Source organism: Hylobates moloch, unplaced genomic scaffold (genome assembly GCF_009828535.3).
Source record: "Hylobates moloch isolate HMO894 unplaced genomic scaffold, HMol_V3 SCAFFOLD_23, whole genome shotgun sequence".
Taxonomy (NCBI): Eukaryota; Metazoa; Chordata; class Mammalia; order Primates; family Hylobatidae; genus Hylobates; species Hylobates moloch.
The window spans coordinates 10,670,442-10,698,397 of record NW_026652298.1 but is presented as its reverse complement, the minus strand read 5'-3'; the positions used below and the strand labels follow the sequence as shown (position 1 = coordinate 10,698,397).

General features: G+C 38.9%; 1 protein-coding gene and 1 long non-coding RNA gene across 5 annotated transcripts; one reads left to right on the top strand and one right to left on the bottom strand.

Annotated features, from left to right (window-relative positions):
• LOC131382403 (uncharacterized) lies at positions 1–24,049 on the bottom strand. Of its 2 annotated transcripts, none has more exons than XR_009211866.1 (4): positions 24,003–24,049; positions 6,771–6,895; positions 6,130–6,216; positions 1–4,660 (listed from the first exon to the last, which is right to left on the bottom strand). It is a non-coding gene; the product is annotated as an uncharacterized LOC131382403 (long non-coding RNA). The 2 variants fall into 2 exon arrangements; XR_009211865.1 differs by lacking the exon at positions 24,003–24,049 and adding an exon at positions 23,243–23,901.
• Positions 24,030–27,949, top strand: SMIM15 (small integral membrane protein 15). 3 transcript variants are annotated; one of them, XM_058434232.1, is made up of 3 exons: positions 24,030–24,122; positions 25,335–25,472; positions 26,360–27,949. In XM_058434232.1, exon 3 carries the CDS (start codon positions 26,388–26,390, stop codon positions 26,610–26,612), a length of 225 nt encoding a protein of 74 aa, XP_058290215.1. In that variant the 5' UTR covers positions 24,030–24,122; positions 25,335–25,472; positions 26,360–26,387; the 3' UTR covers positions 26,613–27,949. The 3 variants fall into 3 exon arrangements, with proteins under 3 accessions (XP_058290215.1, XP_058290214.1, XP_032001315.1); XM_058434231.1 differs by having other exon boundaries at positions 24,092–24,158; XM_032145424.2 differs by having other exon boundaries at positions 24,100–24,351.
• The last annotated feature ends 7 nt before the right edge of the window (positions 27,950–27,956 follow it).

Here is a 27,956-nt window from a genome sequence, read left to right as displayed (position 1 = left end):
GTAAATTCTCCCAAACATTTAATGAATAAATAACAATTTTACTCAAACATTTCCAAAAATAGAGCAGAAAATACAAAGATATTACAGCAAAGGAAACTACAAACCAGTATCCCTTATGAACATAGATGTAAAAATTCTAAGCAAAAGTTTAGAGTATCAAATACAAAAATATATTAAAGGGATAAAAGGATAGTACATCATAACCAAGTGGGGTTCATCTGAAAAATGTAGGATTGGTTTAACATTAGAAAATCAATCAATGGAATTCATCATGCTAACATACTAAAAGAGAAAAACATCATTATCTCAATAGATGAAGAAAAGGCATTTGACAAAATCCTGCTAAGATTCTGTTCCACCTCACCAAGCACAACGTGTGTTGAGAAGGATCATTTGAGAGGGAGGAACATTGATAATTGTCTATTCTTCAAGATATTCAAGGCTGGGACTCCACAGCCATTATGGTTACATGTTGCTCAAGCATATATTCTAACTTTCACTTACCTCGTACCTAAATGCATTAGATTATCATTAAACTTGTTGTTTCCCAAACTCTGTTGCTTGAAACACCAGCATTCCTTGAAATATAAGGCCCTTTTCGGAACCTCAAGATGTACATTAACATATTAAAATTCTAAGTCCAGGGAAGAAACCACATCCAAGATCTTTTTATTTCATGTGAACTTCGACCATTGCTGTCTTATCAGGGGAACTATTCTATACTTGCTGATAGAAGCATTTTTTTGACCCATCCATCCATTCTTGCTTACATATTATATAATATGTATAGGAGCTTGTAAAATAACAGCATGGCTAGAGCAGGCTGGGAAAACTTGGTGGAAGGGTAAATGTCCTGGACTCTTGCCTGCTGCCAGTTTACAGTAATCTTCCTTAAACACCACTTTTCTTCCAATGTTCCTCTGCCTATATAACTTCCTACACACACCAACTCTGTACCCCACCATGGAAATTAGTAACTTTTCTTAGATATTTTTCCAATTATTTGGTTTTAATATCTTTTAAATTCATAAAAGAATCTAAAATGCTTAATTTGGGTTAATTAAAAACAGGATGTTGTCAAGAAAATATTTTAAAACCACAGAAGAGATCAATGAAAAAGATAACTTTCAGTTGTCCTGGAGAAGCCCTTTAAGGGGTTTCTCTATATATACCCAGAGAAAGCAACGTGGTGAAAATGAAATTTCTACTGGTGTTTGCTAATACGGTGTTTCTTTCTATAAGCATGGAAAACATATTAAAGAGAATTGTGTCCTGCGAGAGGTGAATTTATTAAGAAGCTGGGCATCAAGTCATAAACCTACCACTGGAAAGTAAAATAAAAAGGGAAACCCAGCAGAGCATTTTCCTTTTGTGTGTTCAGGGCATTAGTGAATTACTCTTTGTGCAAAGCACTGCACATCTGGGAAGTGAATAGTTTAAATAAAGTAGTAATATATTTAAGAGCACCTTTTGAAAGTTACAATCCCCAAGGAAGATAAACCATAAGAATCCTTTCATTGCAAAAAAGAATTCATTTGTTATAACAAAGGAGCAAAATGGATCATGGTATGTGTAATATGCTGAATATACAAAAAACAGCATTCTCGCTCAGTCTGATCCTGCATAAGTAATTTTTCAATTAAAGTGCCTTTTCCTCAACACTTGAAATAGTTCTCGGATGAGTTGTAAAGTACTCATGTTAACTGCATTAGGCCAATGGTCATTTAGTGTAAACAGGAATAAGATTTCAGCTAAGCTAGAATAGTGTGACAAACATTATTTTGATTCTTCCTGTGAAGCTTTAGAACAAAGCTCATAAAAGCAGAAAGATATTGAAATCAGTTTACAATGATCTGGCCTTAGCTGGCAAAATCAGGCCAAGCCCTAAAATACATATGCTTTGAAGCACAAGTCCATTAGAAAATATACATTTGCATCTTAATATACTGTCTATTTTGTCTTCCAGGTTCAAAAGGCAAACAAAAGGCCCAAATTATAATTATTAATGGCCTCAGAAATACATTAATATTATCTATACTAAGAACATGTATAGAGGAATAATGTAAGAAAAATTGTGAAGAACACAGAATATTACATGGATTCATCAAAACTATTATTTTCTATCTTTCAGGATAGAGGCTTTCAAAACAGAAACAGTTTTAAGTTAAAGGAATCCATCTTTTCCCCCTTTTTAGAATAAAGGAAAAATCAAAGTTCTGGACATCTGAAAATTTATATCCATTTGTACAAATAATTTTTTCCAAAGTATATTTATCAAGAGAATGCATATTTGGTTGGGATTCAGCATCTTAATAGCATTGCTATGGTCACTGTGAAGTACATTTAAAAAATGAAAGATAGAATCCTTGCCCTCTAAGGACTTTTTATCCTGTTAATTTTAGAATTCTAGAAATAATACCAGATATGGTTTAAAACTAAAATGTATTTTATTTTATTGGTGAAACATACTTGTAGACATTCATATTAAGCAAAGATACAATCCTGAATAATCTTTTTAATTACCTGGATGAAAATGGTCATCTTTATATCCAGACAGCACCTACCATTAGAATAACAAAAAGAACAGCTGTTTTCCTCATTAGATTACTGGCTCACTAAATTTTCATTCAGAAAAAGACAGTTTCATTGACTTCTGTCATATTCCTTTTTACTGACTAGGACTATGTCCAACAGAAATGCAAGCCTATATGCACTAAGGGATAGCATAACTATATTCACAGCAACATTATCTGTAATGCAAACTGTAAGCAACCCAGATGTCCAACATAGTAGAATGGATAAATAAGTTGTCATTTATATAATGGAATACTACATAGCAATGAAAATGAACAGACTGCATCTACATTCAACATCATAGATAACAAGTGAAAGAAACAAGACAAAAGAATATATAAAGTATGACCTCATTCTGTAAAGTTTCCAGACACACAACACTAAACTCTATGGTTGTATATGGTACATATGGATGCACATCCAAGTGGTAGACTGTAAAGAAAAGCAATAAATGATTACTTTAAAAGTAAGACTAGGCTGGGCACGGTGGCTCATGACTGTAATACGAGCACTTTGGGAGGCTGAGGAGGGCAGATCACCTGAGGTCAGGAGTTCGACTAGCCTGGCCAACATGGCGAAAACCCGTCTCTACTAAAAATACAAAAATTAGCCCGGCATGGTGGCACATGCCTGTAATCCCAGCTACTCGGGAGGCTGAGGCAGGAGAATCACTTGAACCCAGGAGGCAGAGATTGCAGTGAACCGAGATTGCACCACTCTAGCTTGGGCGACAGAGTGAAACTCTGTCTCAAAAAAGAAAAAAAAAGTAAGATTAGAACTTACTCAGGGAATAGGAATCGAGCTTGGAGAGAGGGTTGTGACTGGAAAGAGATCCATAAGACTTCTGACATGCTAGTTAAATTCTTTTCTTCTCCTCCTTCTCCACCTACTTATTTTTACCATGGGTGGCAGTTACAAAGTGTATTAATTCTTACAACCATTTGTAAGCTGTACATGTCATATGTTATCACTTTCTTGTATGTTACACTTCATAGTAAAACATGTTTTTTTTTTAAAAAAAACCCAAGGGTTACTACACTAAATAATATACACACACACACACACATGCACACACGCACATATACACAGTCTAATTGGCTTCAAAGAGAAAAGAAAAAATCCTGATTTTATATTAGACTTCCCTTGTTCTCCTTCTCTTCTGCTGAGCACATATTAAGTGTTCAAATGTACTTACCAACTAAAGAGATAAGAGTTTCAAAGTGCATCAAAATGTACCATTCAGTGTCATGAGTGTTATCTGAGAGCTTCAAAGACTTACGTGGCTTTTTTGGCTGATGGTGGAATTACATGTATGTATTCCTATTGTCTCTCGTGTCTATGTTGACAACACTAGCTGATATACGACTATGCAGAAATAGTGCTTGAAAAAAATGGGCATCTTCCTGTGCTTACAGCTGTGACACAGAAGCAGCTCAACTTTGATTTTACACCTATGGCCTGCCCCTAAGTTTCCTGCTTCCATCATTACTGTGTATTCTAATCTTAGGAAAAGTCTGCCTCTTTGAAAACACAAATATACAAACCTGAGCTAACCCAGTCATGTCAACCTATAATATTATTTATCTGACTTAAGCCTTAATCAACAAATTTTTCTTCATGTTCCTGAATTAATTGGGTACTAGGTTACTGTGTTATCAAATTAGCTCCCTTTCAACTGCCCTGATTGAAACCCGTAACAAATTCTAATTACTGGTGATGGGATATCCTTAGAGCCTCTTTCAGCAAATATCCCAATAAAAATCTTGGTTAACAGACTGACAATATCAAACTCTGACATATTATACCAGAAAGAAACTGAGTTGACCAATTGCCCATCTCTTTACTCCAGAATGGATTTTCTAAAGGAGCACAGAAAATCCATACAGCAATTTTATTCTCCCCTCTGTAATCATTGGTATTCTCTAGCTCCTGGGTAGGTCAAAATCAATTTAACATTTAAAAGTCCCTAAGGCCATGAACAGTGGTTCATGCCTGTAATCCCAGCACTTAGGGAGGCAGAGGTGGGAGGATAGCTCAAGCCCAGGAGTTCAAGACCTGCTTGGGCAACATGGAGAGATTCCATTCTCTGAAAAAAGGAAAAAAAAAAAAAAAGATAAAAATACTTGAATCTGGTCTATGTTCTCAGAAAGTTGAATTTTATTTTTCAAAATCGATACCACCTAGTAAAGTTCTGATGCAAACAATATTGAAGGCAATACAGCTCACTCTTTACCATCCAAAGGTTTATCCACGGCATAGCTTATTTACTTCAAGCAAACCTTGATCCAAAGCTTCATAAAATAATTAACAATATTGCTTAAGTCGTATGTGGTCAACAGTCTGTCTACTTAATCTATCATCCAGAATCAAAGCCTTAAAGGCAAAATAATTATTAGTCTCCCTTTATTATGGCAAATATAAATATTGAATGAAAATGGGAATCTCTTTTTAGTCTGGTGCTTTATTTCAGCCTGAGTTATACTTTCTCTCGTCTTTTAAATAAGGTAAATAGGAATGACTTCTGCAAGGGGGAAGGATAAAAGAGATATAGAACAAAGATCTGGAACAATCTTATAAGTTACTTTATTCTACTTAAACGATGTCTAAATTATAGCCTAATACTTGGCTCCAAAATACTATAGCTCAAAGGATATTTCTCCAAATATAATTACATACTGTAAGAACGTGATATGACAGAGCAAATATAGGCCATAACTGGTAACCCTATTCCCCAACATCACTGTTATAAGTGGGACATCTCTGAATTAGTGTTTCCCAAACTATCATGCCCATTCAAATACATATTCTAAGCCTCATTTAATACTGAAATTATGTCGGGATTAGTTACTGTTTGGCTGATGCATACCATGTTTACTTTCACTTTTAATGAAATGAAAACTGACATATAGCATGTAACATTTTCTGTGGGAACAGAAGCCAATGTGATCTAGGACAAAATGTAAACTTCTTACATTAAAAAAAGCATTTTAACAAAAGAGGAACGAAAATACCATTTTACATTTGTGAGTAACTGGGATTCAAACTGAAAGCCCTCTGATTCCATGCCACAGCTGTCCTTAGTTTCCTTAATAATGATTTATCCAAAATCTTCATATGATAAAAGTGATTTTAGTAAGTAACTGTAACATCTCAGGCTTTTGTTTATCGTGAGACAGACATGTATTCTCATTTTTTTCTACCCTCTGCCCCCAATAATCACTTATAGAATAAAATCTGAGTTAAAAAAGCCATGCATTTTCCAACCAAACATCTTCCCTGACAAATATTATTTGAAATTAGATTATAGCTATGTGCCCTCTTTTTCCACTCCTCAGTGGCAGTTAGTGGCAGAAAACAGATGATCAAAGCAAGAGCAGGATCTAGAATTTGCACATATTAGCATAGATTATTTTAATTGAATACAAGTCCAGAAATTACGTATAAATGGTTTCTAAATCAAATATGGTTTACAATTAATGAAGTACTTATATTAGGTCGGTGCAATTACCAAAAACCACAATTACTTTTGCACCAACCTCATAGTAAGAAGCTTACCTGTTAATTCGCTAAAGTCAAGATCACACCTATTCAGATAATCATAACCATCTAGCAGCTTCAGTTGCAATATTTCTTTTATCTCTCCTAAGATACAGAGAGCAAAATCATTATTTTATTGAGTTACTTTAGTTTTTTAATTTTTTAAGACAATATGTGATTATTTGTACAATGCTAGAGCTCTGAGTTGTGATAAAGGCTATGGTAAACAATTGGTGTTATATTTAAAATCATGCTTCCCTCAGTTTTTGGACAGCCAGTGGTTGCTTAAATAAATAACTAATGTGCTGTGTATACACAGAAAATAAAAATTTAAATACCTATCTTTGTGTCAAATCGTGTTTCTTTAAAGAAGGCAAATGGACAATTCTCATTCAACACATATAATACCCCTGAGTTAGATATTTTAAAGATGTTCTTGAACTCAAACAAGGAATTCTAAAACAATCGCCCAAGCATGAAAAAAAAATCATCTTGGCACACCAGAGTTTCCTAAAACTACTGCATGTTTCCTAAAACTACTGCATAAGAAACTAAAAATGGAAGACAAAAATCTTTGACATAAAACTTTTGTTATCAGGAAAAATTATAACAAATAACAATTACTTCACAAAATTTGCAGAAATCTATTTTACACCCACCTGTGGTCCTTGATATATTCATTGTTGCTTTACGGTGATGGAAATTCCCTCTCATTTAGTGGCCCTGCTTAGGCTCAGATGTCCAGAGGTCTCTACGAATCAGGTGGAGGAAGATGATGGAGAAGCTGGATAGGAGAGAACATCGTGCCAAGGGCAGGGCTGGGTAGTGAACACGCCACAGCTGTGCCCACTTAGAATCCTCAAGTAACACAGTTGTCTAGGTCAGTGGTTCCTAAGCTTGTCTACAAATAGGAATCATCCGGGGAGTTAAAGCGCTCCTGACGCCTGTGTCCCACCTCGAGAAATAGTGATTTAATTGGTTTGGGATATGCCCTGGGCTTTGGCATTTTAGAGATCTCCAGGCAATTCTAATTTGCAGACAAGTTTGGTCACAACTGGTTTACATTATTTTATACTTTTGAAAAATTAGGTTCATGTCCATTTTAGTATGCTTCTTATATCAGTTTCAGGGCATTTGGGGAAATCTAGATGATTACTTGTTCTAGAATATTCCCATAACTGTAAATCCATGGAGGTAAACCAAGACCCAAAAGCAAAACTGCAATATAATTGAATTATTTATCATTGTCAAAAGGAGAATAAAGGTAGGAAATATAAAGGCACTAGAATAAGCTAAATTTTATAAAATGTTTCTTCAAGACAAGCATTATTAGTGTATGGATTTTTTTTTCCAAACCCAAGCCCTAGAAACTTTCTTCTGTTTGCCACTCTAAAACCAGACAGAAGAATTAGAGAACACTGTCTATAATAATCTGGGTTTAAGTAATGATCTGGATTTGTATGACCTAGTCCAGCTTTCCACCTTATCAGATGGACCAGGGGCAACTGCTGGAACGAGGAAGAAGGAATTGGGTATTACACATGAATAAACCTGTGGAGAAGCTAAGTTCATTAATGTTCTGTTGGCAGGAATCAAAATGACTTAGAAGCAGCCAAGCTGAATTACAGGTTTGATTTACTTAAGAGATACAAGTTATGTGGACATCAGCATTTTTTTATACCAGCCTCTAGGCAGCCTTGATATCCAGACCTCATAATCCTGCCTTTCACAGTAAGATCCAGTTGTATTTCCCTGTGGCTTCTCAACTCTTGTGGGGGTATATGAGCTGTGAGTACAGAAGACATAAAATAGTTTTAAAAGTTCAAAAGTATCAGTTTATCAAAAGCAAATATTGGGAATACTAAATATCTCTGCTCCTTTTTTTTTTTTTTTTTTTTAAAGGTAAGCCTCACTCATAACAGGTGAGTAGATTGAAACTGGAAAACGTATATTTCAATGTCAGGTTCACAATGGGAATATGTAGCTTCACTCTGATTCATGGAGCTAACGTATCTTAAATAGCCAGAAGTGCTGAGCTGAATGTATCGCTCCTTTGAAATGGAAACAATGACTAGATCATAATGGGGGTATGTGGATGTTGCCTTCCCAGCTCTTCCCACCTCATGACACAATGTAATCTGCTGTCAGTTCAAAATTCTACCAATAGCTGGGCAAACCGAGGCATTACCTGCTTACGTGGGGCAATGGTGCCTAAGAGAAGAGTATGGTGGGAGTGAACCGTACCCAGTGAACAAAAATAGTGAAAAGCAGCATGCATGGTTGTTTTAAAGGCTTCTTTGGTTTAATGCAATGGAATGTGTTCCAAATGTCAAGACAGCTAATTCTCAAGAGCTTCCCAGTCTCACTGAAAGCTGACTGCAAATCACCAAAGCACCAAAATAGAAGGTAGTTGTCGATTATTTCCAAATACACCAAATCATCCACAAGAACGTGCTCTTCTGGCAAGTGACATGGCAACTGGGTTTTCATTTCAAGGGCCAACTGCAACCAGTTGTTTATTCTGAGGCTTCAAACTTAACAGGTCCAAAACTGAACTGTTTCAGTTTCAGATGGAGGGTTCATTTCCCTCCGTCTTCTGCTTTTGCTTCCCCCGTACTTGCTGCCAAAGTTAGTCTTCCACCTACATAATCAGCAAACCAGAACTGGGAGTCATTCTGGGCTCCTCTGTGTTTCAGTGCCTCCCTCCACATCCTAGCCATCGTAGATCCTGACTAGCAAATTCATTCGCCCCTACTCTCTATTCCTTTGGCCACCACCATAGGTTGCCACCACCACAGGTTGTGTCCTCATCTTTCACCCCTCTGGAGTTTTTTCCTGACCTATTATTCAAACATGAGCATACCATCTCCCTGCTTATTCTCTGACAGCTGTGTGCCTGTACTCTTGCTTTTCCTCTGCCTGGAATGTTTATTTCCCCAAGTTCTTGCTAACTAGTTTTTGATACACTTAAGCTTAAGAAATGGCCTAATATTTTCTGTCAAACCTTTTCTGATTTATCAGGCTGAGTTGGGTGTTTCCTCTTCTGTGCTTCTTATATCACCTTGTAATTTCTTTCTTACGTTAGTCTTCTTGCCTTACTTATGACAGGGAGTTCCATATCCTGCTCAATACACCCAGGACTCGGAAAGTGCTGAGTCCACTTGGGTTAAATCAGTGATTCCTCATTTGCCTACTGGAATTACCTGGGGAACTTCAAAAAAATACTGAGGCCCGGACCCCACTGCAGACCAATTCAAGTGGAATTGCTTGGGGTGAAGCCCAGGTACTTGTAGTTTTAAAAAACTGCCCAGGTGATTCTAATGTACAGCCAGGGTTGAAAATCACTGTGCAAAACTATTGATCTCAAAAGCGAGTTGAAGCCCTATCAAGAAAACAGGAAGTTTGATGGGCTTTTGTTTTTCGTTTTTTTTAAAGGACATTGTGTTAGTTATCTATGGCTGGGTAACAAATTATCCTAAAATTTAGCAGCTTCAAACAGCCAGCCCTTCTCTCAGAGTGTCTCTTGGTCAGGAATCTGGGCACAGCTTAGTGGGTCCTCTGGCTCAGGGTTTCTTGAAGACTGCATTCATAAGGTGTCAGTCCAGGCTGGGTGCGGGGAGGAGGACAGCTTTCATGTGAGCTCGCTCGAATGGCTATTGGCAGGACATGGCTCCTCACTGGCTGTTGGCCAGAAGCTTTCTTTGGCTCTCCTGCCTTTCATCAGGGCAGCTCATAGCCTGGTAACTGGCTTCTGTTAAAGTAAGCATGTGAGAGAACGAGGGGGTGAGCAAGGTGGAAGCCAGAGTTTGTCTATAACCTGAAGGTGACATCCATTGCTTTTTGCCAGATTCTGTTTATCAAAAGCTCCAACCCAAACTCTACAGGAGGGGATAATACAAGGGCACAAATACAAAGAAGACAGTATCTTTGGGAGTCATCTTAGACACTGCCTACCACAGACATTTAATGATGATACTCTGCGTAAAAACTAATCTACCTTAAAGGAATCCTAACTGGACTGTCTTAAAATTAGGAGAACGCACATCAATGGTTTCCTTGAAGAACAAATGTCATATGCTTTGGTAGAGATGAACTAAAAGTAAACTGACAGGTGTACTTTCTAATAATAAATTTATATTTTTGTTTAATCAACTATAGCTGCATTAATTTAAGGCCATTTAGACAAGATAATATCAAGGCAGGCCAGCTTGCATAATTACAGCCTTTACATCGCCTTATGAATTAGGTCAATGTGCTTTCCAAAGACTGAAAGAGCTCCTTCTTCTTTTCCCTAACATTTTCCTAGTTATACAAGTTCATAGAAAATAGGCCAGACACTCTAAGGACTCAACACAAAATTTGGTTTTAGTAAAGAGCAGATACAGTAAATCTAAAGGTAAAATATCAAGCAAAACAGGCAAGTTGATGTACGGATATTAAGCTGATGACAGTAATAAACTTTAAGTTTACTGCTCATTTTAGAGGGACAAACTAATGTATCGAACAACACTGAATACTGATGTTAGTAACTATAAGCCTTCCTCAAAGGTCCTGTCAATACTAAAGGATTCATTCATCTGTGGAGTGCTTACCATTTAATACTAAGAATGCAAGTTAGAAGTGCTTAACAATATCTAGCAAAACGACACAAACTACTAAAAGTGAAAAGAAACCCTTACAAGGGCACAAATGACTTGCACTCTTGAAACCTGATGTTGACAGAACATTTACACAAAATCCTAAACTGAATTTATATTCCAACTAAAAAATGCCATCTCCTAAAATCAATTTGGTTTTGGTGCAGAGAGAAAGCACTGGCCTTCCAGATTCAAAGTACTGCCTTTGATAGCACCTTTTTCCTTGAATCATTTTCTAAATATTTGTTCAAAAACATCTGTAGCTTGTAAAACCTGATGGGATTTTAAAAAGGATATGATCATGTTGCACACTTATAATAGATGTAACTGAGAATTGTGCTTTAAGTACTTTTTGCATGCACAAAAATTACTTATGAACAATCTGTTGTAGTTTGCTTTTAAAAAGATTAAACAGCACCGTTGGGGGAAATCTGCCCTTTCTTTCAGCTGAGGTGGCAATTCTCAGTGATGTGATTTTAATCACTAAGACCTGGAAGATAAAGCCATGATCAGCTACTATTAGCCAACATAAACAATTCCGTGTCAACCACTGTTAGTTACAGTAGATGTGAGGATTAAAGCTAGTAACCTAAAGATTGCTGAATCCCTACGGCCTTTTAATAAGCCTCTGAACCATCCAGTCCAGTTCTCACGGCCTAGATAGGGTTATTTGGGGCTTAAGTTTGAATATGTTAACCTTATTTAAAAGATGGCATTTCAGCTGCCAAATTGAAAGACAATTGAAACAGGTCACCCCAAAATCTAGTAAGCTTTCTTTTCACAGTAGTATGAGTTAGCAATTCTAAAATTACTTTCTGTATATTCTATTCATGAGCAAATAAATAAATATTTTGAGGATAATGGCAGCCAGGTTTCTTTCTGTTAAAGGAGTTATAAATATGGAAAAGGGGGAAACTAGAAAGCAGCATTTGACTAGAGTTGAAGATATCAGTACAAATTCATGGTTTTTAGTAGCTAGAAATAAATATAAGTATTTTTGTATGTATCTGTCTGCTGAGAGGGACTACATGCAATGATACACTAGTAGCAATGAGCAAACCTGGCACTCAATAGATCTTGGTTCCTGAATACCATTTTACGTGGAAAGGAAGCAGAGCTCCTTGGAGAAATAGCTAATTGCAGGGCTATGGTGGGAATAGCACAAGGTGAGCCTGGAACATCTTGTACCAAAAAGCAAGAAAATCCCCAAAGAATGATGAGGATACAAGTAAAGAACATAGACATCCTGGGGTTCCCATTGGTCAAAACTGGGACAGTTAGAACATCAAAATAAGTAACAACAGTAACAGTATTTGATTTGTTGACTAAGAATCCATGAGTCTATTCTGTTATAAACAAATGAAAAAATGAATGGGGGAGAAAGAAAAATGCTTTCTTTCAGTAGAATGTCAACTAATAAATATTGAGTTAGAAAGTCAGTCACTCAAGGATAGGGAGGAGGAGCAGGTTTAAGTGTCCCATGGTAAAGCATTCAGTCTCTATAGCACCCAGTGACATGAAAGAGCTGTTTCTCAATGGGAATACAATTCTCTGCTGCAGATGGTATCGCCTTGCTCCAGAATCCCAGGGGCCTATGTTATGACTCTTCCACTGGACTTGCCATAAATTCCACACTGCATCTTTTCCCGCCACTGACACACTAGCGTCTGCTGGGTCATATGATCCAAGTATCAGGGTTGCTTGCACCTGAAGCCTGGAACTGTTGCAGGGCCCCATTCAGAGCTGGCGGCCTTCTACGTCACTTGGTGTATGAGGAGCTGGCTCATTACTCTTAGATGTAGAATGTGTTGCCTCCAGAACCCAAAGGGGCCTACCAAGTGCTATACTTCCTTATCGGTGTAGAGGCTGTAAGATGCAGCAATTCGTCTTTCACTTCGGATAGGATATCGCGACACTGCCCTGAGCACTGGACCTCTAAAAACTTTACTAATGTGACTGGTCTCTGAATCTTCAGTGTTTATCTCCCATCCTCTGGCATTCATGTATCTTACCAAGGCCTTCACCATACTAGCTATCTCTTCCTCATCCTGTCCTATAAGTAGGATGTTGTCAATAAACTGGATCAGTGTAGTGTTCTGAGGGATGAGATGGTCCAGAGTTCTTCATATTATGACTGAGGGTGAGAGTTAACACAGGCTGAGGCAAAACTCAGCCTGAATATTTTTGTCTGTTCTACACGAACGTGAACTATTTCTGATCCTGTTTTCCAACTGGAATGGTATAAAATGCATTTACCAAATCAAAGATTGCATACCATGTATCTGTACTGTTCTGCTCTAGCAATGAGTCCAGCACAGCAGCTGAGAGCAGGGTTATTCTTTGGTTAAGTTAGTAGAAGTCTATAGTTACCGTCTAGGGTCTATTCTGTTTCAAGGACCAGCCTACAAATTAAAAGATATGATTGGGAGCACCACTCCTCCATCCTTCAGGTTTTAAATAGTGGGACTAATTTCCATCATTCCCCCAGGATACAATATTGTGTCTGATTTACTATCTTGGCAGGAGTGGGAGGCAGTTTCAGTGTTTTACTTGGCTGTCCTAAGACAGCTTAGTCCACGGACCCAAGCACCCTTAAAATCCAATCCCAAGAGTGCTCCCCTGGTTCTTGCAAATACGTCAGCATGTCCCAGCTGGGTTATGTTGGGATTTAATCTTAGTTACTGGCTTGGCAGCCAGTTAAGGAAGTAGGGGAAGTTGGAGAAGGTGGGAGAAAGGGCTACTGCCTTGTGGCAGCAAGCTTCTGTATCTTCCAGCACAGCAGACATACTAGTTAGACCTGAGGGTCCAGAGGGAGCTGCAGGGGCATCCATCCAGACCCCATCCCATGTTCAGGATCCCAGGTTTCTCTACATTAATAGACCTGCCTAGTCTAAATATTCAATGGTCCAATGTCTCTGGAGCTCTGTGACTCTTAACAATTAGCTCTTGAACCTGTGGTTCAACTGAATCTGTCCTATAGGTGATAAAGGCCTCTTTATAAGTTACCATACAGCCTCTCATACTTAGCTATTAACTGCTTGTTAACAGTCCCATTTCTTATTTTCCACTTGTAGTGTTTAAGTTAGCAATAACCAGCCAACTCTGCTGTCTTTGCAAGCATTTTCAAATGCCTGTATCACACTTAGCCCCATTATTTCCCTCTATTGGGACAGGGTTGCAAGTCAACACGGTGAAATTAAGCAATTAAGCTGCAAAGTTATGTCTGAGACTATGAATGCTCCATCTACCAACCAGGGTGGCATCTTCTTAGTCAGGTAATGGATGGGACTGTTCCAATATTATCACTCCAGAAGCAGATGCCAAGATGGGATTAAATGTACAAGACTTTTTATTAGGGAAAACACCTGTGAGAGAAGATAGGGAAGGAGCTGGGAAAGAACTGGTGGACTATCACACTAGGATGCAAGTCTGACCCCAAATGTAAGAGAGAGGGAAAGGTTGGGTGGAAGTATACCAGACTGCCCTGTAGCCTAAGGAAGGCTTGGCAAAGCAATGGGGATGTCCTTGAGCCTGAGTTGGCTATCAGAAGAGCCTTGGGTCTCCTAGAATCTCTATGATGCTCAGTTGCTGAACTGTGAGAAAAGCAAGGTCTTAGCACAAACATAGTGATGGATTTCACAGCATAGCAAGCAGCTGGGGCCCTTGGTCAACTAAGCTCCCTGTAGTTGGGGGTCTGTGAGGTACATTCTCATAGCAGCATTATCCTAGCAAGAGGCAGAGCTGGGATTCAAACCAGGTAGTTTGGTTTCAGTCTATACTCTCAACCACTGAACCAGAAGACATGTCTTGGAATTACAAGAGGTCTGAAATAAATCTATCATGCAGAAGATTTGTAAGGAGCCTGGGTCAGACTAGTAGGATCTCTAGGATCCTCTAAGAAGTTTGTATCTCATTCTACAGATAATAATGTGGGGGATACAGGGAGAGGGCACATCACAGTTACTGTATAGGACTATATTGCATATGCATTACATACATGCATGAATAATTTATAGGCCCATGTGTAGCTTTGAGTTCTCTGTGGTATAAAAGGATTAGCAGATTTGAAGACAGATGCAACAAAAAGTGATTACTGTACTGCATATATGACTGCATATATGTACTGCATATATGCAATGCTACATATATGGTAAAGTGGTCCAAAAAGTGCTGACATTCATACCTTCCAGGGTATAAAAGTTTGAAAAAAAGGAACAAGACAAATTCATTTCCTATAACTCTTTACAAAATCATACTGTGGTACAAGGCATTCAAAAATTCATCGAATTTTTGCTATTTAAAAAATTTCATTAATTTATTTATGGTTTTGAGATGGGAGGTCTTGCCCTGTTTCCTAGGCTGGTCTTGAACGCCTGAGTTCAAGGGATCCTCCTGCCTCGGCCTCCCAAAGTGCTGAGACTACAGGCGTGAGCCACCATGTCTGGCCACTATTTACTACCAGTATTACAGTTTCTACCATTTTTACGCAGAGGCACTATTTCCACTTAGGCTGTGTGTCAAATCTGCATTTACAGGCTAAATGAGGAACTTAGCTACTATTTATAGTATTAATTACATGATAATCTGTGTAAGCTCCCAACAATCATCTTACAAATGAATTCTACAGAATACAACCTTTTTATTATCAAAAGGAAGTTACATGTTTATTAATCAGTATAACAATAAACAGGTATTATTAATACTATTTTATGGATATAGGAATCTAGGCACAAAAATAAAGTTTCCTTGACCCACATAATGAGATAAAATATGAACCCAGAACTAGAGATTACATCAGATTCCTATACTATATTCATTAACAGTACAACTCTACAATTGTGGCATAGTCCTACAACAGAATATTAAAACCTAGAGATAAAAAAATAAAAAAAAATTGGTCCAACTTTCTGTCTGAAGGCAGGAATTATTGTTATCTGCTTATTACAGAGAGTGGAAATTAGTTGATTAAGGGCAAATCTAAAAATTTAGGAAAACTTCAAGTTCAAAGCCTCCAGAAACTCATCAAACTTGCCAGTATTACTTACCCTACTTCAAGAAGACATATATGAAACAGAATGGAGTTTCTGATTTCAGACTGTTCTACTTCCTTACTTTAAGCCAGGAAGCCTAAAAACATAAACTGAACTCAGCAGATGCAATTAAAAATTTGGGACCAGGATGTGTAACTGATGGTTTAGGAAACTATATTTATAGCCTGGTACCATTAAATTTTTGTTCACTTTTTAAAGTAGATTCCAAATATACACATTATACTCTGACAGCTTTTTAAAGACACAAACTAGCTTTTAGAATTAGACTTTGGGATACAATTCCAAATGATTTCTTATGTTCCACAGTTCTGAATGAGAACTAATGGTTCTGAATAGTTATGAGATTTAAAAATAAACATAAAAATTTGGATCAATGGGAGAATTTTAATTGTAACTACTTGTTACATATCAGGGGTCTCTATGTAAACTTCTGAGATCCAAACACTTTACCTACAGGCAACCTGTACCCCACCTTATTTCACAAAGGATTGCGATGTCTTCCTGTGTGAACATATACAATAATGATAAAGGATATCCATTCTAGGAAAAGCACATTTAAAAAGAAATGCAAGTATGCAGGTTAGGATGAACGTTAAACGTGAATTTCAAATTTGGCTTGAGCTTCCTGACAAAATTTTCACTATCAAAAAGTGGCTTCCAAAACTATTTTAAGAATCACATACTAATGTATCTTACATGAGACTTTATATAAAGGACACTGAGGCTGGGTATGGTGGCTCACACCTGTAATCCAAGCACTTTGGGGGGCTGAGGCAGGAGGATTGTTTGAGGCCAGGAGTTTGAGACCAGCCCTGGCAACACGGCAAGACCCCATCTCTAATAAAATTAAAAAATAAAAAAGTTAAAGGGCACAATATGACACAGAGGACAATATCCTTGACATCATCATATTGCAAATGCAGTTAAACATTTTTGCATGGTTACTTTAAGCAGTTAGCTGAGGTGAAGGTGGAAGGTCTAAATTAAAATGCTACTTGGTGAAGGCAATCATGATATGGGTTGCTTTTGCAATACAAAGTTTTTACACTGAAGGCTTCTTAAACGTGAATTAGTCTTCCCAATGGGATAGCAATTCTAATTTAATGGCTAGGAGAACCCAGTACAGAAATAAAAAGTTACTTGACATAGCTAAAAATCATATAGGGACAGGCCTAATATTTGATCCTTTAGATTCAGCCAGAAAGTTTAGGGTCTCACACGATTTTAGCAGGAATACAACCCAAGGCTTCAGATTTACTGGACATTTTACTCCTCCAAAAGGACGGCTGCTAACTACAGGGAATTAGTTTGCAGCATGTACATGTATGGTGGCATTCTGGAGATTTAGCATTGTAAATATGAAGTCTTGGAGTTAAAAAAGCACACATCCAATTTTCAGTATTATGTCAACAAATACAAACTACCCAAGACAGCAATATATAATCACCTATATTGACTACGCTCAAAAAACACACTGAATTGGTTTTAAAATGGCAATGGCCATGGGTAGCAAGGAATTATCAACAAAAGAAGCACCTGCTATCTAATCTTTCTCCCACAATCTGCGTTTGGAATCACAGGTTGGAAAGTATCTAGTGAGGGCATCTAGTCTGCATATACACTCTTATCCCATTTTCAAAGATCTCTATTTAGATCTCTAGTCTAGCTTGCTCTTATCTTGAATCGTAGCACCTACAGCCTAGGACTAATTCTTTTTATCAATGAAAATGATGAATCACTACTTTCCTGTAAATACTTTTACAAAGTTGGAAATCATTAAGTAACTAGTCTTCTCCCATTAACACGATAACTACAATTATTTTAACCTTTCCCCAAACATCTTACTAATCTTTTAGACCTCTTCCTACTAGGGTGTCTCATCACTTTCAAAACATACTTTAACAGTTTGGTACATTACTGTTAGCTTCACAAATATCCAGGATTTAAATTATTTCATAATTCCTTCAAACATTCTGTTTTATTTGTAAGCAACAATGCTATATCGTGAAATCAATTATTTAAAACAATGTTCTAGGTATTGGGGTAACTGACCTCATATAGCTTACACTAGTGGGAAAAATAGACAGTGAACCAGTAAACAAGATATCAGATTGAGGTAAAAGCTATAGAGGAAAAAAATGTTATAGGGGTGGAGAAGCCTTTTGTAATAGGTAGCACTTCATTTGAAACCTCTAGGAAGGCAGAAGCCCTGCAAAGATATGAAAAGAATGTTTTAAGCAATTTTTGGCTCATGAAGGTTTAATGAGTAATCTGCTATATTTATATGCATTCCTTCCAAACGATATAACCTTGTACTGCTCCCTATTGAATTTTATTGTTCTTGTTTTGAAGACTAATTCTATCTTTTTTTTTTTTTTTTGAGACGGAGTCTCACTCTGTCACCCAGGCTGGAGTGCAGTGGCGCGATCTCGGCTCACTGCAAGCTCCACCTCCTGGGTTCACGCCATTCTCCTGCCTCAGCCTCCTGAGTAGCTGGGACTACAGGCACCCACCACCACGCCCAGCTAATTTTTTGTGTTTTTAGTCCACGCCCGGCTAATTTTTTTGTATTTTTAGTAGAGACGGGGTTTCACCGTGTTAGCCAGGATGGTCTCCATCTCCTGACCTCTTGATCCACCCGCCTCAGCCTCCCAAAGTGCTGGGATTACAGGCGTGAGCCACCGCACCTGGCCCCTATCTTTTATAAGCTTTTCAGTATCTCCTTTAATTGGTGTATTCCATAAGTTTAAGACGTATGCCTTCTAATTTAAACAAGCATTTCTTAATAATATTAACTAACAGTTTAGGAGGTGTTTCTGCCAAATAACATTTAATAATGGTTGGAAAAATAATAACTGAAACAACTTATAGGATAGGCCTAAATGAGTTTTCCAGAAAATAATTTGGTCATGCTTTGCAGGGAAAACAGGCTGAAACAGGCAGAGTATGACCCATTCAGAAGATGAGGCTAATGGGACCATGAACCACTGATGGGTTGGTCTAATAGCAGTGAAAGAGCCCAACAGAGAACTGAGAGGTTTATAATGTCATGTATGTGGGATGAAGAAGCCAATCAACTGGCAAGGTTGGAGAAAACCTTCCCCAGCACATTAGCTCTCTGAGACATGCTGCCACCACCTGGGCAATAGGCAATTTTGAAGTTTGGGGGGATTTTAGTTATTATCTGTTAACAATTATAGAATCAAAAAACATACTTTCATATTACAAAATCAGCATTTTTTGTCAAGAAAAATGAAAGACAAAAAATGCCGATTTCATAAAATGAAAGTATGTTTTTTGATTTTACAATTGTTTTTTGATTAAAAAAGAGCAGAGATTTTGGCCAGATATACTTAAAATTCCTGCTTTATTTTTAAAGTCTCTGGTTCCCTATCTGTAAAATTAGTATGAAAATACAATCCTGTGGGGTTGTTTAGTTTCAGAATTAGTGATAATAAGTGTGAAGCACCTAGCCCAGCACCTGGTACATACTAAGTACTCAATAAGTAACTTTTTTTTTTTTGAGATGGAGTTTTGCTCTTATTGCCCAGGCTGCCAGGCTGCAGTGCAGTGGCATGATCTCGGCTCATGGCAACCTCTGCCTCCTGGGTTCAAGCAATTCTCCTGCCTCAGCCTCCCGGGGAGCTGAGATTACAGGCATGCGCCACCATGCCTGGCTAATTTTGTATTTTTAGTAGAGATGGGGTTTCTCCATGTTGGTCAGGCTGGTCTCAAACTCCTGACCTCAGGTGATCCGCCAGCCTCGGCCTCCCAAAGTGCTGGAATAAGTAGCTTTTTTTTTTTTTGAGATGGAGTTTCGCTCTTGTTGCCTAGGCAGGAGTGCAATGGCACGATCTCCGTTTGCTGCAACCTCTACCTCCTGGGTTCAAGCAATTCTCCTGCCTCAGCCTGCCAAGTAGCTGGGATTACAGGCATGTGCCACCACGCCCAGCTAATTTTGTAATTTTAGTGGAGATGGGTTTCACCATGTTCATCAGGCTGGTCTCGAACTCCTGACCTCAGGTGATCCACCCGCTTCTGCTTTACAAAAGGCCGGGATTACAGGCATGAGCCACTGCGCCTGGCCACAATAAGTAGCTTTAAAAAAATTATTCTTCTGTATAAACTTTCAAATATCACTAAAATCTGATTATGCTAAAAAAAATCACTGGCTGGGCACAGTGGCTCACGCCTGTAATCCCAGCACTTTGGGAGGCTAAGGCGGGTAAATCACCCAACATCAGGAGTTTGAGACCAGCCTGCCCAACATGGTAAAAACCCGTCTCTATAAAAAATACAAAAATTAGCTGGGCATGATGGTGCATGCCTATAGTCCCAACTACTCGGGAGGCTGAGGCAGGAGAATCACTTGAACTTGGGAGGCAGAGGCTGCAGTGAGCTGAGATCGTACCACTGCACTCTAGCCTGGGCAGGAGAGCGAGACTCTGTCTCAAAATAAATAAATAAATAAAAATAAATAAATATTACATAAATGTGCCTGTTAAAAAATGTTTTGCATTATGTTTCAATGGGAGTAAAAAACCTTACAAAATAAAATTTAGGGAAGAAATCAATTCCATCAAAGTAAGATGCAGGTGAGAGAACTCTCAAAGTCTTTTAGACAACACTCAATTGTTATTATTAAACTATATTATTATCTTAATATTATCTGAATCTTATTCTGGTTTCACTACTTACAACTTTGATATGGATTAGAATGAGATGTAATTTTGTACCAATCAAGGGAAAAATACTTTTTAAGAAAAAAAATGGCATGTGACTGCCACAGGGCTTCCATTCTCAATAGAAAAAAGAATTTTATAAGGCTCTACTTATAAAATATAATTGCAATAGAGTACACTAGTGCTGAAGAGGCTGGTGGTGTGATATACTACACAGGAATTATCTTATGCAAAGGCAGGCCCTACTTCATTAACAGCATCAGGTTTAGTTAGTTTGGCTAAACTTACATGAATAATATTTTATTTCTTAAAAGTAAATAAAGCAGATTTCCTTGTTATTCTAAATTTGTATTCTGACAGACATTTGAGAGAGAATAAAAACCTGATTAAGGATCTTTTCAAACAAAGAAATAAGACCTTGTCCTGGGACAGTGGCTCACACCTGTAGTGCCAGCACTTTGAAAGGCAAAGGCAGGAGGATCACTTCAGGCAAGGAGTTTGGGACCAGCCTGGGCAACAGAGTGAAACCCTGTCTCTAGAAAAAAATTTTTAAAAATTAGTTGGGCATAGTGGCATGCATCTGTAGCCCCAGCTACTCTAGAGGCTGAGGTGGGAGGATTGCTTGAGCCCAGGCAGTCGAGGCTGCAGTGAGCAGTGATGGACCCACTGCACCCCAGCGTGGGTGACTTAGTGAGACCTTGTCTCAAAAAAAAAAAAAAAAAAAAAAAAAAAAAAAAAAAAAAAAAAAAAAAAAAAATCACTGAAACTCATTCTCTCTAGTTGGGCTTGACTTAGAACTGAATACATTAAGCAGTAAATTAACATTGGTCATGGTTTTAAAAAATAATGAGTATGCTAAGCTGGGCATGGTGGCTTGTGGCTGTAGTCCCAGGTATTCAGAAGATGAGGAGGGAGGATCCCTTGAGCCCAGGAGTTCGAAGAGGCAGTGGGCTATGATCGCACCACTGCATTCCAGCTGGGCCAGAGCAAGACCATGTTTAAAAAAAAAAAAAAAAAAAAGGCCAGGCGCAGTGGCTCACGCCTGTAATCCCAGTACTTTGGGAGGCCAAGGCAGGTGGATCACGAGGTCAAGAAATCGAGACCATCCTGGCCAAATGGTGAAACCCCATCTATACTAAAAATACAAAAATTAACTGGGCATGGTGATGCCCACCTGTAGTCCCAAGTACTCAGGAGGCTGAGGCAGGAGAATCGCTTGAACCTGGGAGGTGGAGGTTGCAGTGAGCCAAGATTGCAGCACCGCACTCCAGCCTGGTGACAGAGACTCCTTCTCAAAATTAAAAAAAAAAAAAAAAAAAAAAAAAAAGACCTTAAGAAAACTTGCAATAATGTTTCTATCAAATACCTTACTATGCTATTTATTTAAGTAAGAAAAATGACCAAATCCAGTCCAATTTACAGATTTTAAAGCTGAAAGGGCATTGGAGATTGCCTAATATGCTTTCCACATATCTAAGTGGAAACACACTCAGAGTGATTTATCAGAGTATACATATCATACTGTACCACAACTGTGAATCTCAGGTCACCAGCTCAGACTCCTCATTATGGAAAGTAGTTCACAGTATTTGAATCAATCCTGACACCACCTTTAGTTAAGGCAATGCAGACTGCAGTAAGGAGCTCCACTGTGGCAACCCCTATGCTGTTCCTGGTCTTGCATACTGTCCTGTAACTTGAAGCTAGATAAGCAAACTTAGACTGTAAAGGCATGGTCTAGATCAGCAGTCTCCAACCTTTCTGACATCAAGGACTGGTTTCGTGGAAAACAATTTTTCCATGGACGGGGAGGGGGGATGCTTTCAGGATGAAGCTGTTCCACCTCAGATCATCAGGCATTAGATTATCATGAGGCGCGCACAACCTAGATCCCTCGCACATGCAGTTCACATTAGGGTTCGCACCATGAGAATCTAATGATGCTGCTGATCTGACAGGAGGCGGAACTTAGACGGAAATGCTCACTCACCCATTGCTCAACTCCTGCTGTGCGGCCCAGTTCCTAACAGGCTGCAAACCAGGTACCAGTCCGTCGTTGGGGACCCCTGGTCTAGATTACAGCTAAAGAGCTACAAAGGCTTTCTCCTTATATGCCCCTTCTTCCTGCCCAAGACTTCTGTGCTTTTAACTAGGGATGCAGCACTGCAAGTATCCGGAGGCAGTAACTGGGAAAACCATCTATCATGATTAAAATAAAACACGCATTGGCCTCTGGAACGAAGGATGTTAAAAAAATACATTCTGCCCACATCTTGGATTCACGACTTGGGGAAGTTTAAGAAAAATCAGTTATCTCAAGTATTCAGTGCACACAATCCAGTGACTGAGTCTTCTTTTTCCGGCTACTAAGGTACAGGCTAGGACTAAGCAGCATAGGCTTTGAAACTATCATCCAGGTTTTCAAATAAAAAGGAGTAAGAAAACAACCGCTGGTAATACAACATTACAAACATTAACATATGCCCAACGAACAGTATCGTAGATCGTTAGATTATCTGCCAAAAGCCTGCTCCCTGGTAAATAACAGTTATTGTTGTTTTACCTAAACTAGTTAAACATGTCGCAGCTTGCTCCTGAAAGAAAACATTCTATAGTCTTTGGAGAATCAAACAGTGAGGAGGTCTTGCAACATTTGTCAGAGGTAGTCAAACAGTGCAAGCAATCACAAAATTTGGTCACCAACCAAACCAGATTAGCTAATCTTTCAGTTCCTGTAGATTAGAAGACAATATTAACTCACCCTTTCTGCATGTTGACTTTTGCATCCCTTTATTTGTGTATTGAAAGAACAAGCACCCCTATGGGAACTCTATGCCCTGACAGTTTAATTACTTATCAAGTTTACTCTGGGCCGGTATTGATCATTCTTTCGTGAAACGAATTAGATACTTAAATTAAAAACAAACAACAAAACCCCCCTTTTCACATAGCATGGCGGCATGTCCCTTGGTAACAAGGTTGAGTGGATCCACCAAGGCCCAGCGGCATGCCTCCTTTCCGTAAGGATGTAACTATTGTCCAACCAGAAGAGAGAGGCATGGAGTGGGATGTGAACCAGGATGAACTCGCCAGAATCGTCAAGGGTCGTTGTGTGACCCTCACCTTGACTTCGGGCGGTTTGTGGGGACCCAACTGCTTTCTTGCCGCTGCTCTTTGGTCTGAGTTTCCCTCAGCCAAACACCTCACCCACCCAGGACCCTCCAACTGTCCGGCTACAGCAGGGGATGGGGGTTATCTTCCGATCGACCTCGGGGGGCAGAGGCAAAAGTCCCTAGCTACTTTGGAACCTCTCCTCGAGTCCTGAAGCCGCTCCACGCCTCCTCGCCCACCACTTGGTCCCCGCAGGACGTGGCAGTCTCGGGCTCCAGCCTGGAAAGGAACCCGCCCGGGTGCCGTCACCCGCCCCGCGCGGCCTCACCTGCCGCTCCCCGGAAATCTCAGCGCTGCCCTGCCCCCGCCCCCACCCTCCGCGTCCTTCAACTCGAGGTCCCAAAACCCACACAGCAATGGCGCAGCCGGAAACTGGCCCCTAGACTTCCTCACGCCCGGCTGGCGGCTCGGGTCGCCTGTGGGCGGGACGCAAAGGCCGCGACTTCCGCCTTCCTGCTTCCGGTCTGGCGGTGAGTGGGGAGTGGGATCCGAGCCCGTGGGGCGAGGTAGGGGAAGTTGGTGGCTGCAGCTGCCGTGGTTTTCTCCTGGTGTCCAGCAGAAACGGCGGCGGCGCAAGGTGTGGCTGGGCCAACCCAGGATCCCCCAGGACCCTGGGCTCTGCGCGACAAGGGGCCCGCGCTTGCCAAGGCCGAGGGGCAGGAGTGGACGTGGCCTCCTTGGGTCTGCGGCCCCGATAGGGTAAGGAGGGAAGAGTGAGCAAGGGAGAAACGTAAGGAATAAGGGAAAGACAAAGGAGGAAGTGCGGATGGCCGTCAAGTGCTACCAGTTGCAGCCGCAGGGACCACGCGGGTCTGGCTGGGAGATCGAGCCTGGGCGATCCGTTTTGGGCGGAAGAGTAGGATTTATTCCTGAAAGTGTGGAGGCGCGAGCGTTTGGGTCTGAAGTTGAGGTGCAGGGAGATGTGAGGCCTGTGGACCATGGCTCTTTTACTGCAAAGTTCTTTTGCTTATCTCTGAAACTTACGTTGTTTATTCGCTCCTGGGCTGGAGAAGGTGAAGGCAGATCGATCTCAGTAGTACCTAATTCTGACTGTATGGGTGAGGTCGTATGAAGTCCAGGAGCTAAGATATTTAACGTATTAGGCACTTTCATGTGTGTTCAGTTGAAAATCGTGGGAAAGATATAATTAAAACTAGTCACAGTTTTCCTGGGGTAATGGGACAGTGGGTGAATTACTATAATTTGTTTGGTTATGTCTTCTAATTTTTTAAGTAAAGGACACAAATTGTATGATGGACCCAAAAAAAACCTTTATAAAGAGTAAGATGAGGTGTTTGATTTTGTAGTGGTGTACCTAATCCAGTAAATAAATGAATGGCAACATTTTTAGTATAAAAAGTTGAAAATCTGGGAAAGGATATGCTGTGTAAGTAAGTCAGTGAGCCAACTTGTCTCCCGTATGTCAGTGAACTAAAAAAATTTTATTATTTAAATAAGTAACTTAGTAAAATACTTGATTTCCAGTAATTAGGATTTTCTTACAGGGCATTTGCAATTGTAAATTCAAATGAGGAAGAAAGTTACTATACTGGATAGGCAATTTTAGATGTCATATAGGTTGCATATATACAATAGAGAACTTTTCCATTTAAAATTTTATTACAATTATCCTGAAAGTTGTGACTTAAATTTTGTTTTATTTTTGTATTCTTTCCAACTAGCCAGTTGTACAGAACTTAAACCGTCTCTCAGATGTATACAGTAGAACTCAAGAAGACACTACCAAGGGTCATCTGAAGTCGTGATTGGGTCACTAATAACACCAGGACAAAGTTAAGAGATCACTACTCAAGCATAAGGTAGATGACTTTTTAAAACAATTCCAGTTGAAATTGTAAGTGGATGTATATACACTCATTCCCTACCCAGCTATTCTAATTCACCACTTTGAATAGCGGTTGACACAAACACGAAAGGGAGAAAAGACTCTGGGGCAAAATAGAAAACGTCACTCAAGTCACATAATCCTCATTTGCCAGTTGCCTTTTCCTTACACTGAAAAAGGAACAAAACACATGGCATCTGTTAAGGCTACCTTTCTCATTTATTAAATTAGGCTTATTCCAACAGAGGTCCTCAAAGCTGAAAGGGCATAAAATAGCACAGTACTTTTTGCTTCTTTGGCATATTAATGCGATGGCATGACTTCCTTACCCTCTCTTTCCCATTCGGGGAAATAGTCATCTCTCCTTCTCTGTGCATTTCACATGCTCTGTGGCTTGTCCTTTTCAAACACCAAATTTGCTGATTTGTATTTTTGTTAATTAGTAATACTAAGGATATGTCAAAAAGTGACAAACTGTATTCAGCTGTTTCCTGGAATGACCATAGAAAACTCAAGATTTTTATAAAAGCCTCCTCCTAATTAAAGTTTGTCTTGAATATAGGAGGCATGTGAGAATGCATAGTCCTTATGACAGAGTCACATGGCTTTTTTAAATCTTCTATAACTTTACCTCTTTGAAGTGTCAACTATTCTGGCTGTACTAGATGAATTACTTTTTCCTGACCGGAGATACTAGTCCTTATTACAATAGTACTAATTAGTACTTTTTAAAAAAGCAAACTGAGTGATAATGGAATCCTGAGTTAACTGGTTGTGTGAGGAAACTTTTTCAAAATTTGATTAACCACATAGTCTTTTCTCCTGTTTTTTTCCTCTGTGTTCTCCACCCACCTCCCCCAGCCCCAGTTTTCATAAGACTGCTGTGAAGATGCTTGATATAAAGGCTTGGGCTGAGTATGTTGTGGAATGGGCTGCAAAGGACCCATATGGCTTCCTTACAACCGTTATTTTGGCCCTTACTCCACTGTTCCTAGCAAGTGCTGTACTGTCTTGGAAATTGGCCAAGATGATTGAGGCCAGGGAGAAGGAGCAAAAGAAGAAGCAAAAACGCCAAGAAAACATTGCAAAAGCTAAACGACTAAAAAAGGATTGAAGGACTGAACAGGCTTTGCAACCAGAGGAAAATCATTTGGAAAATTATGCAGCTTTGGAAGAACCCACTAAAGTTTCTTCTTTGGATTTCTTGACAGTATTATTTGGTAAATGAAATTTGACCAAATGGAAGAATCATGTTAGTTCTGACCTCAATACTATAGTAACTTTTAGGCTTGGGTGTAGAAGTTTATAGGTTTCTATTGACAGTTATTGTAAATTAGCATTTACTGTGGTACAAATTCTTTATAACTGACTTAGTCATTTGCCACTTAGCAGTTTATATACTGAAATGAAAACATCCTGTGGGGAAAAGTGACTTTAGATTATGAACTCAATTCAAATGAACTCTATTTAAAATGGGGTCCTATTTTGGACAAAGGAAATTAAGAATGTAAAAGTCAGAACAGTCTTGTTTGAGGTAAAAAGTGTGCTTTGGCTTAAAAGAGCTACAGTATATTAATTACATCTTTTATTATTATTGCTTATTAGAATCATTTCTGGCTTTCTCAAAACAAAATAATATTAATGAGTACTTCTGTTTGCTGCATTTTTCTTATTACAGCCTTTGAGACAGCTGGTAATTATAAGTCATTTTGCATTTTTTAAAACATAATTTTATAAAGAATTCTCTTATCTTGATTATGTAGAATACCACCTACTGGATAGAACAATTTTTGTACTCACAAACACTGCCATTTTCTTAGAGATGGCTTGAGAGGAGTAACACTATGGTTTAAAGCTTGCAGTAAAAATGCCAAACACTGTAGTACCTTGGAACCCAGTTTATTCTTGTGCTAAGCAGAACTGTAAAATAGTTAAAATGTCTTATCAAGTAATTTGCCGATTACATAGACACCATTTGTTATTTCATTCTTTGTTTTAACTCGTGGTAGTTATACTTCATACTTTCTGATCAAACGGGTTCAAAGTAAAACGTTAAATTTCACATTTCTTTTAAAGAACTCTTTAAAGTGTGACAGTTACGTCATACTTCATAAGTGGTAAAGAAAGGTATAAAATTTGGAAACATTTTGTTGGGCATAGTAATGATTGGGTGAAAAGGATAAATTATATCAAAATGAGAATGTGCTCATTGGAAGTAAGGAGCTAAAGGATGTTTCTTTCAGTTTAGTATAACTGGAACGTTTTACTATTAAACATGGCTTTTATAAATGCATGGTCCAGTAATTTTATTCACTTAGTATTTAATTCACTGTCAGCTTATTAATGTTTTCTGTACCCCGATAATGAATTTTAAATTACAAAAAATTGTCCAGCAGCTACAGTTTAAAAATGAAACTAGACATTAAAATAAATTTGGTAATTTTTTATAAAGAGGTCC

Bases quoted from the DNA above. Each gene is read 5' to 3' on its own strand.
- SMIM15 (XM_058434232.1), top strand. From the start codon at position 26,388: ATGCTTGATATAAAGGCTTGGGCTGAGTATGTTGTGGAATGGGCTGCA.